This window comes from Mauremys mutica, chromosome 13, assembly GCF_020497125.1.
Source record: "Mauremys mutica isolate MM-2020 ecotype Southern chromosome 13, ASM2049712v1, whole genome shotgun sequence".
Lineage (NCBI taxonomy): Eukaryota > Metazoa > Chordata > Testudines > Geoemydidae > Mauremys > Mauremys mutica.
Genome location: NC_059084.1, coordinates 4,154,945 through 4,166,683, shown reverse-complemented (window position 1 = coordinate 4,166,683; position 11,739 = coordinate 4,154,945). Strand labels below are relative to the sequence as shown.

Genomic DNA, 11,739 nt, shown 5'->3' with positions numbered 1-11,739 from the left:
AGGGTAGTTTCTTTACTTTGGTAATCTCTCTAAGTAAATAAGTAGAATATTCTGTTGTTCAGACTACTCCTAGAGTGCAGATGGCCCCATTGCAGTGAAGCAGCACATGGCCCTTTGTACCACCTAAACTCTTGTTGCAACTGTGTGGAGGAACCTGTAGGCAGAGTGTTCTGCACAGGGGAGTTTTTGCCCTCCTTGCATTCTGTAGAAGGGGTCTCCTCACCAGGCCTACAGGTGGGTGGAGGCTAGGAATAGGGCAGGTCAAAGGAGGGGACCTGGGATTAGTGTTACATGGACAATGTGTCATGGTCACTGCTTCTAGGAGTAATAGCATGATGAAGCAGTTTCTGCCTTCATGGGCAAGAGTAACAGCTCTGGGAGGATGCCACACTGCAGCCCCTCATCAGGGCCGGCTCCAGACCCCAGCGCGCCAAGCAGGCGCGTGGGGCGGCATTGTCGGGGCAGGGCGGCATTTGGCTCCGGCGGACCTTCCGCAGTCATGCCTGCGGGAGGTCCACCGGAGCCCCGGGACGAGCGGACCTGCCGCAGGCATGACTGCGGAGGGTCCCCTCTTCCCGCGGCTCTGCTTGAGCTGCCGCAGGCATGACTGTGGCGGGTGCGCCGGAGCCGCAAACCAGCGCACCCGCCGCACACACCTCTGCCCCGGCCACGGGACCGGGAAAGGGCAGCACAGCGCGCCGCCCTGCTTGGGGCGCCGTAATTTATAGAGCCGCCCCTGCCCCTCATCTTGGCCCTACATTGGCAGGTATTTGATTTCACATCCTTGCGCTTTCACCAGCACATGAAATTCACCCACATAGGCCCTAATTACTTGGTCTTCATGCAAGTGAAATGAATTTCTTCTGGAGTTAAGAGAAAAAGATAATTGGTCTATAGTTCTTGCCACAACCATGCCCAAAAGCCTGGGGAGACTCATTTTACAGCTGATTGAAGCAGGGAATTGGCGGGGAGGGGGAACCTCCTCTTTATATTTGATTAGACTCCTTGCTGTTTGTTAATGTATCACTAGGAGCTGCTGTCATAATTTTGAGTGTACTTGTTTTATAATGGTCCCTTCAATTTGAGTATCTCTTTAATGTTAATTCTTTAGTGATATTTAACTCTGTACACTAAAATTTCTCATTAAACTTTATATCCTGTTGATTTTGTTAAAAAGCCATAAGTGATAGCTTGTTTTTAAATCCGTGTTTAGGATTAAACTCGTAAGTTATAATGTATCAAGTGATTAGGGCACTGCTAATACAGTCAGAACATGCAATTTAGGTTAGTAGTTGATCTTTGGATTTTTCCCCCCTCCCATTATTTCAGTTCTTTACTTTCTTTCTCAAACCCATGAGTTGAGGATTTTGTCATTTAAATCTTTGGAACTTTAATTTTAAAAAAAAGGCAATGAACAAAGTTATTTAAAAATAATGATTATTAATTGTAGTTTTGTTTTCTATTTTGTCAAATCTGAAAATGACGTGCACTAACACCAAGCATTTCTAAATGGTTTTCATCCTGAAGCTTTAAAAAAAGAAAAGAAAGTGTGTTGGATCTTAACCATCTGTTGATTCAGTTGTCCTCCTGACCCAGAAAATAGTATTGTAAGAAGAGCACCTAAATAGTGTTGGTCATATTTGCTGTCCCTTTTCTGAGTAAGATTGAGGTAAGGAGGAATAGGTTGTAAGAGTGTATTTTCTTTGTTTGACATACTCATGAGGTTTCTAATGGGGGTATAACTCTGTCACTGTTAGGGAAGCAATGAGGGCAGAGAATCAGGGGGCCCAGGGTTCCCCCCCTCCTTGGCCATAGACGGGGAGGGGACGGGGGTTCCAACTCGAAGAAGTGAGCTGCAGCTCACGAAAGCTCATGCTAAAATAAATTTGTTAGTCTTTAAGGTGCCACAAATACTCCTGTTCTTTTTGGAGGGGAAAGTGTTTCAGTCAGTCAGTCTCTCCTGTGGGAGGAGAGCAGGAAGAGGTCATGGCAGTGCAGAGGAGGGGACGCATACACACAAATGCACCTCTCGGGCTCCCTCAGGAAATTTCTGGTTGCATCCCTGTTTGCTGTAGAAATACAGGGTTTCTTTAGTTTTTCTCTGGCATAGTTTATACTGTTGTAAGAAGCTAATTGAGAATACATAAAGGTGCTCATCATACCTTTGCTGATTTTTCTAATGGATTTTAAACCTGAGAAATCTTTGTGCTTGGTGAGTAAAGGGAACTGCTGATTCATGTCAACTTTAATGTGGTTCTGTTTTGTAAACATTAAGCTAACAAAACAAAGTAAAAAGTTCTGTGTAAATGAACATTAATTTTAAAGGATGTACAAGCATTGTACCTTTTGTAATGATGACACTGAAAGAGAGGCATGAAATCCCTAATACTCAGTTAATGGACAATGGAAATACAGGATCATTCTTGTTTCAGTGGATATTCATATATTGTGTTTAGAACAACTGAGCAGAAGGTAATGCAGTACTTTTAAACTTAACCAATTCAAATCAGCTTAAAAATAAAAGTAATAAAAAAATTTAAAAATTATTTTCATTTCTTGCCCTTCAGGTAATGCTATAGGAAATAATCAGATCAAGTTACTTCATCCATATTTTCCATAGTTAAAAAGTCAGTTAAGTTTTCAGTGTCTGGTGATTGAAGTCAACTCTCATTTAAAAAAAAAAAAGACTCCTTTCGTGTTTTCAGATTAGTCTGTTATAAAGTTTTCCATATGTCTGTTCAGCTCTTCCTGTTTACTCTGTTTGTTTATAGAAGCAATTCCTATGAAGCACGTTACACAACAAATTGCATAGTACAAAGGCCCCTTTTCTCTTGGGCTAACCAATTAATATTTTATTTTTAGATATTCATTTAAGCCAATAATTTATACTTTAACAAAAAGTTAAAGGAATACATTTACACAGTGGTCAGTTTTCCCAAGTGGTATTCATGTAGGCACGAACGTTTTCTTACAAGATTTAGAGGAGAATTGATGTCATTTTAAGCATGTCATAATGATCTTGGCATTTCAGTTTAAGTTTTCTACAGGAGTTTACTGTTAAAGCTGTTAGTGCTCTTGGCAATGGAGGATACTATTTTCATGTAGCTATCACTGAGATCTTCTGTGCATATTTTTCCGTGAACAATGCTGACTACAGGACAATTGATAGTTTTAATTTCTGATTAAGAAAATTGTCTTGCTTCCATGAAAGAATTTAAAGAAAAAAATAATCTTAACATTTCTTATTATATTAACCAGAATGGATTAAAACCTAAACTCTGACACTATTTACTTACATGCATAGTACAAAACATCAAGGATATACCTTAATTTGATACTTGCAATTGGTGGAAACAAACAAGTAGATACATAACAACAATTAATATCTATTTTATTCTGCATATCTTTCCTTTCCATTTTCAGGAGTAGCATATTGTTTCCCCTCATGCTCCAAAAAATTGCCCATTCCATCAGCCTTCGCTGTTGCTTTAATAAGTGGGCAGCTGTTTACTTCACATTTATTACCAAGTATAGCTTACTAATGGAACTAGCAAGGGAATTCCAAAAGCTAAACCATTGTTTCTTACTTTGCCAAAGTTCAGACTACATTTAGCCTGAATTGGACTCCGTATATAAATTCTCTAGAGTCACAATACAGAGCTGCAATGTAAACAGGGCAATCTGCATTAGTATTGTAGATTTAATCAGAACACCAGTTAATCTCATATCTGTGTAGGTGGACAGTGATTGTGCAATTACCTAAAGTGGTGTAATACTATAAACCTGATTTTTTCCCCCTGATTAATTTGAATGTTGAAAATATTTTTTACTCTGTATCTCAAAGAAGATGTATTAGAATTGGAAAAGGTACAGAGAAGGGCAACAAAAATGATTAATAGTATGGAACAGCTTCTACATGATGAGAGATTAAAAAGACTGGGACTTTTCATCTTGGAAAAGAGATGACTAAGGGATATGAGGGAGGTCTATAAAATAATGAATGATGTGGATAAAGTGAATAAGGAAGTGTTGTTTACTCCTTCACATACCACAAGAATTGGGTCAGCCAGTGAAATTAATAGGCATCAGGTTTAAAACAAACATAAGGAAATTCTTCACACAATGCACAGTCACCTGTGTTGGGGCTGTTGTGAAGGCCAGACCTATAACAGGGTTCAAATAAGAATTAGATAAGTTCATGGAGGGTAGGTCCATCAATGGCTATTAGCCAAGAAGGTGAGGGATGCAACCCCATGCTCTAAATGTCCCTAGCGTCTGGGTGCCAGAGCTGGGACTAGACAACAGGGATGGATCACTCGATGATTGCCTGTTCTGTGTGTTCTCTCTGAAGTATCTGGCATTGGCCACTGTCAGAAGACAGGATACTGGGCAGGATGGACCATTGGTCTGATCCAGTCTGGCCGTTCTTACATTTGTATGTACTCTCCATGTGTTCTTGAACCTGCCACAGATCATTGCCCATTCACAAGGAAATCACATATGTTCTAATGGTAAATTAAGACAAGAAATCCACCTGTTTATAACTGGAGATAGTAACTTAATAATTTAATTTTGCCTCATTACTCCCTACATTTTTTTTTTAATTCTCCCTGCAATGTTTATTGTTAAATAGAAGGCAAGCTTGAAAATATTCTCTTCTCAACGCTCCTGAATGTAACTCACTAAACTGTGAGAGTAACTCTAATACAGAAGACCAAAACGGAGGAGGCCAAACCAGAAGATAGTAAGAAGTGCAAGAGTAGCAGTGGTGTTTTAAATAAACTGAGGAAGTAATGGGGAATCCTTGTTACAAGGCATCTTAAAGTCACTTTAATCTTTTTGGGTATTTAATAAAATGTTGAGTGGTTGTGTTTTGGGGTGGGTGGTTTAAGTTTCAGTGGAATGCTCCACTGTAATTTTGATTAAGTTGTATCTTTTGTGAAATAATTGTTTATGCCATGTGACTTAACATTTGCACGTATTTAATAATTTGATTAAAATTATGCTAAGTTTGTATATACCTTGTTTGCTATCTTGCAAGCAAATTATTGTACTCTTGTAATAAGAATGAAAAGCCTTTGAAAGGATGTAAAGTATTTTAAATTGTGCTTTTTTTACAGCTTAGTTTACAAATACCATATTTAACAATGCATATACAGTATTTGTTCCTGATGATTTTGCCCACGTTCTTTTCACAAGCAATCATTTGTGAGGTTGAAATGAGGCAACAATTAAGATGTCTGTTAAGGTTTAATTAACAATTTTAAACTTGTATAGCAATTTGTCTTAGTCAAAACATCATTATATATTTTCACCATTGATTGTCAACATACTTTCTGCGTACTGTATACCATTTAGCTGCTGTCACAACATGAACAAAGGGATACACTTTTATTTTGTCTGGCACAGCAAAATTAAGTTGGCCTTTTAGTGGTCAGTCATTTTCTTTTCCCTTAAACTTTAGTAGAGGTTTAGAATGTAACTCTTTTTAGGGGTTAATTGTGCAACCTTATACAAGTCTCTTAAGCTCTCTACTTTCCCAATCATAAAATGTAGGTAATACTTTCTCACCTTTGTAAAGCACTTTGAGATCTGGGATTAAGGATACTATATAAAACAAATTAATTTATTTATTTATTATGGTTAAATGTTGGGCTTAAGACTTTGACAGAATTTTTAAAGACAATTATATGGATAATGGATAAATAATTTTTGTATATGTTCATGGAAAATTTAGAGCTATATGTTTGAAATAGTACTTGTTAAAGCAGTGTATTTCAGAGATGTAATTGTTCAGAATATTTGTGCTACATTTTGCTTCTTTCTCCCATGTGACTCTCTTTAGTGACCATTTTGCTGCTGTGAGATATAACCCCCACCACATACATCACATGCAGGCAACTGGCATTTTGGGTGGGGAGGCTGGTTTTAAAAACACAAAAGGCCTGGCATCACTACGCTGCTGCGTTCCCTCCCACTGACAGAAGATAAACTGCAAGTGCTCATTCACTGCCTTTTCAGGGCCTTTTTTAAAACCACCAGCTGGTGCTAGTTCACGTGGGTGAGACTCGTTTCCTGTGTTCCCCAGGGCCTGGTGCCAACTTGAATCGTTCAAGGGGCGAATTTGATGGCAAAGTGGAAGCACCATCTCCCCTGCTGCCTTCATCACACCTTGCCACTCAGAGCCCCCCTGTGATCTCCTGTTCTGGTGAAATGTCACCAGAAACCATGATAAAAGGAAAGCTGTCTTCCTCGGCTCAGGTAAGATCAAGAGATAGCTGCAAAAATTTGTAAATGTTAGGGGGGGTTAACACACATTCATCTTAGTAGAAAAATGTGCAGTGACCATCGTATTTTTATACTTTTGCCATGTCACACTAGAGAATTACATTTTCAAAATATAGTTAATTTAAAACTTCAGGAAAAAAAAAATCCAGATTTGCTCCTGAGCTGGGTTAAGAGCTAATATTTCCCTAATTTTGCAGCTCCCTTTCCCTTTTCTTTCTTTCCGCAATGGAACATACATCCGAAAGTAATTAGTGTTTTTTACAAAAATGGCATGTGTGCTTTTTATTATAAAAACCATTAAGAGTTATAATACAATATACGGATGCTTGAACACACAGGTGTCCAGTGTGCTTTTTTACTCATTACTTAAACATGGATAGAAGCAGGGATTGCTTTCCATAATGGAAAAGTTTCTGAACTAAAATATGTAGCTCTCAGTAATGTTACATTTTTAAATATTTTTGAATGAGATATTTGCCTCCTTATTAAACAAATGGAGGAAAATACAGCTCTTCTTTTGCAGTCACCTTTAGTAAAAAAAATCACATGGTAAGAAAGGTTAATTAACCATCCCACCCTGTCCCCAATCTCTGAGACACCTGCCCAGACTACAACATCCGCTCTGTTCCATAGACAGTAAAGGGTTAAGGGCAAAGTTATGTACCTGGATCCATATGCCAGCTCCTAAATAAAAGTAGCCTGACTTTCAGAATTGCTCTGCATCCGTGGTTCCCATTAAGTTGAAGGGAGCTGTGTGTGCTTGGCAACTCTGAAAATGGAACCACATTTACTTACGAGTCCAAATATGAATTTAAATTCCTATCTAGGTTCCCTTCTTTGTGCTCCAAACTTGAAAATTATGACCGCAATCTCTAAATGTTGTTAATAATGAAAAGTTTGTAGAAGAGAAATTAATTATTGCTGAATAGAATGCTGGATCTCTGTTAAAGAAGTGGAGGGTTGGTGAGTGGGTGGGTGGGTGAGAAATATTTTTCTTTGTGTGTTTATTTTAACTTAATTGCACTTTTCATTTACAGGCCCCCTATGATGGATTTTTAGCACTGTGGCAGTTTGACAACTCTGACACAGGTAAATGGAGAGAACAATACCTTTAATTAAAAATTATTTTCTACTTAAAGTCATTAACGTGTGTGTGTGTGTGTTTCTGTTTTAGATATAAACATTTCAAGATCTGAAGATATGGACTTAACGAATGAAGGCCTGTTCTTGGATTCAACCTTAACCAAGAGACTGACGTGTGGTTTCTGCAGGAGGGTTTTTGAGTGCACTGAAAAGTTGAAGGCGCACATACACGAACATGCTTTTTCCATGATTCTTCCTTTTGACTTAATTGACTGTGCCAGACCTGTGCTCATTGGCCTCACTGATCATGTGTCCCAGGATCAGCTTGCCCGTTTCCAGTGTTCTAAGTGTCCTGCAAGCTTCACACTAAAATCAAATATGGATAGGCATGAAAAGACAATCCACTTTAACCACAAGAAGATGCAGTGTCCTGACTGCTTAAAACTCTTTAGAGACAAGACAGATCTGAACCGGCATCTAATGTCTGTGCACTCAGATGAACGTACCTTTGTGTGTCTCTTTTGCAGCAAAGGTTTTGGTACACAAAAGAATCTCACTACTCATATGAAAGTGTGTTACCTGGGCTCTGCCCACCAAATCGGTGAAGTTCTGGATAGTGTGGATCAAAATCAGGAACCTGAGGAGGTCTATCAAAGCTGTATTAAGGAAATGAGAAAATCATGAGATTGGAGGGAGATGGGATCACGTTTTAGGCATTTATTTTTTATTAAATCCATAAATTAAGAGGAGTATATTGCTGGATTGTTACTTGCTGAAAATGGGTTTACCATTGGATAAGCTATAACACTATAATAATTCCCAGATATTGGACAGATTGGTCAGGCATTATTTCAGTTCCAGATTTTGTAAACTAAAAACTCTAATTAGAATCAAGATGCAATTTTGTGTTAGAATATTTTTGATAGATAATATAATGGTATTTTGGATTACTCATGATTAGAGGTTGCATTCCTTTAACATTTTTACATGTCATGATTAAGAACTTTTGGCTTATGTATTTTTTAATATAAGCTTAAGCCTTTAGAGAAGATTTAATTTGTTATACAGAGATAATGGTTTTAAAGATAATTAATTTATTTATTTTTAAAAGCAGTTTTCAAAGATTCCTTTGTAAACATAGCAATTTATGGCCATATGTTATTTGCTGTCCCTATGTACTGTGTGGGTCTGTATGAATGGAAATGATCAGTGATTGTAAACATTTCCTTGGTTTAAAATAGTCTCAAAGGGATTATTGAAAAGTATACAGGATAACTGCATTTGGGAGTGGAAGAGGGCGTGTCTCTGTGTCAACTTTGTCATTGAAGATTTCCCCCTCTGATGTTAGGCATTACACAGTTAAACTATAAGCTTGTTCTGTACTGCAGCTAAAGTGAATCTGTTCTGAGAAGTACAAATTCCAGCAGATGTCCCATGGGAAAAGGAATATAGTCCTACCAGAAAAGGTGAAGCTGGCCTGCTGTTTTATACAATTTGACTATGGCATTTTGAGATTTTTTTTAAAAACTTCCTTTGGCTTCCTGCCAATGTATCATGTATGTGCACTCAGCCACCTCCTCTTCCTTAAAACATTCTGATTGTTGCCTGTATTAGGTGAGAAACTCTATTGAACCACTGTGACAAGTATTTCTGCTTTGCTAAATGATGTCTCCATTTATACTAGTTTTAAAAACCACGCAAAACTTCTGGAATGCTATTGGACAAAGATTTAGATTTAGATTGCATCAAACAGATTATAAAAGAAACAGAACAACAAAAGACCTGAGCTTTGCAATTGCCCGACTGTGGGATTGAGCGGCTAGTTTCATCTGTGGCCCAAACTACCAGTTAATGAAAGTACTTTGCTATCACCAAATGCCACAAGCTATTTATAAAGAAGTCCAGTTTTCTGTATCATATTTAGAAACTCTGTGCTATGTGGGCATATGTTCTATACTAGGATTTTTTAAAAATTGCTGCAGGGGTAAGAACATTTGATTATTTAGTATGCTGCTGAATGTTACCTAGAGTTATTTTCTATATTTATGAGTAAAAGTGTGGCATTCAAAAACTAAGTTTCTTCAAGTCTTTTAACTCCATCAATTTGGTCTGTACATTGTGGTTGAGCTAGCCAAATTGAATGTACATAAAAATATATCCTCTTGCTCCAAAAAGCCTAATATTATATAGTGGAGACAGTGGAGCCTGACAATCAGACACTGTTACTGGAAGGTTGAAATCTAACTATAGTTCCCATTTAATTACTTTAGTTCAATTATTTGAAAGCTGTGAACTGTTTAACTCACAGTTTCCTATTTATTTTCATACAAATACATATTAGTTTAATTACTCTAACAATTGCTGTAGTTTAAGACTAAGTAGTGCTTTTCAAATACCCTGTGCACAAGTTGTCAGCAACTTGGTCTGGTGCTTAAGTGTTATGTAGTGTGTTAGGGTTAATTTGTATATTGGTTCTTTTGATGTGTGTGACAACATAACTAGGAAACAATAACAAAACGTTTAGAAGTAGTCTTGTGATTTCGCCAAAGTAGTTCTCTTGTAGCATGTCCATACCTCAGGAAAACAAGGCAGGGAAATGCTTAGTTTTGCACAAAGAATATTGTATACATGTAGGATGATTAAACATTAAGGGCCAGATTCTTTAGCTTGCTAAATCCACTTTGCATGCTGCACAAAGTGGGCATAAAACAGCTGGAGATGGCCAGTGGAGAATTTCTCATGCAGAGGAACTGTCTACCAATGAAAAGCTGGAAGAAGTGGCTCTACCACCCCCAGCATGGAGGGGAAGTGGCACCTACTTGAGCACTGACCCACTACACTCAGTCTTCCTCTGCTCTAAAATAAATCTGCTTCACTGCAGCTCTAATTTGCACCAGAGCTGGGTGGCTTAGGGCCAGGAAGCCACAAACACCACCAACCTCACCCCCACCCCCACTGTGTCTGAGCAGATCACAGACAGTTTGAGAGTCTGTTCCTATGTAACTATTATGGCACATATCATGTTAATTGATATAGCAAGAAAGTCATATTAAACACTCTTTTGTCCATATAATGCTTTCCCTTTATTGATTATTGATATATGTATAAATAGGCCTTGGAATCAACCTGCTCCTCCTGTTATGCTCATGACTAATCTGCCTATTTGATGTTTGGCAATTGCTAAGTAAATTTACTGTGCTCTTTGGCAGATGGGAGAGGAGGTGGGAAGGAACTGAGCAGTGAGAGGGAACTGTGAAAAATCTCTCTGCCCCCATGAAAAATCTCTGTGGCATTATGGAAGCAGCAAATGAGGGCGTATCTAGACCGTATCAGAAAGGGAGGTATGAGTAACAGCATACCTAAAAGGACTGTTGTCGCATGACAGAGTCATAGTTATAGAGTTTAAGGGGGATACTAAAGGGTCTGACCTCTTTATTGCAGTGACCCTCACGTTAATCCCAACTAACCCAAAGTATTACAACCCATCGGAAGTTAGACTGTTATGTGCCACAGACAGATATAATGGCCATATTAAATACTTATTGGGGGTAGGGGTTTCCCCCTGTACTGGGGAACAGTCATTAGAACTCAAATTGCCACAGTGGTAATAAATGTAGTGAAACACATATGGAACTGTTAAGGTCACTGAATACATCTTGTAAGTAAAAGGAGTAGGTGGATCATGAAAGAGGACCCTTGATCATTGCCTCCTCTTTTCTCTCATTCTAACCAACATCCCTGTTGGTTCTCTGATTTTGTTACTGTTTTCTGTTAGCATTTTCTGCAGAGTTTGTTGTTTTGAGGTTTTTAAGTTTGTCCTTTTATTATTTTGTGTTATTCTTTGTGAAAGTTCTAGATAATATTCTTTCAACTAGATTAGCCCTCTCCTTTCCCTAATGTTTAAGGGACTTAAATTAATTCAATCAACATCCAAATGAGATCACAGAAGTGTGTAAGAAATTATTTTCTATTAGGTTAAGTAGGCATTTTATTGTAATATGTACAGTTAATACCGATGGTATTGATTCCTGACACCTGTGCAAATACTTATCAAACTTCTTGAGTGACTTTTGCAAGTTCTTGTCTTCAAGGATAGGAGCAAATTAATTAAAAACACCACAAACATTAGAATTTCAGGGAACAATATAATAGATGTTTATATAGTTGTAATAGAAAACTTTCTTAAACTTGTGTTTTTAAATTCAGAATTAGGAAGTAGGAGAAGATGTGATGGGGATTATTGGTTTTACCATGTAAATAAAATTGCAGTTTGATCTTAAAAATATAAAATGCAATCTAATGTGTAAAATGAAGGGGAAAAAACTTGCCTCAAGTTATTTTGTGAAATACTTCTTGGCATCCAAAAGA

At 37.8% G+C, this 11,739-nt stretch overlaps 1 protein-coding gene across 10 annotated transcripts in view; it reads left to right on the top strand.

Annotated features, from left to right (window-relative positions):
* ZBTB46 (zinc finger and BTB domain containing 46) overlaps window positions 1-11,739 on the top strand; it is a 97,094-nt gene that overhangs the window by 60,046 nt on the left and 25,309 nt on the right. For 8 of the 10 annotated variants that reach the window (XM_044985390.1, XM_044985393.1, XM_044985395.1 and 5 more), the window contains 3 exons: window positions 6,089-6,261; window positions 7,326-7,377; window positions 7,463-8,279. The exons of the other annotated variants lie outside the window; for them this stretch is intronic. In XM_044985390.1, the coding sequence (XP_044841325.1) occupies window positions 6,089-6,261; window positions 7,326-7,377; window positions 7,463-8,055 (818 nt within the window). In that variant the 3' untranslated portion in view covers window positions 8,056-8,279. Of the gene's footprint in view, window positions 1-6,088; window positions 6,262-7,325; window positions 7,378-7,462; window positions 8,280-11,739 lie in introns of those variants that run through there. 10 annotated transcript variants of the gene reach the window in all.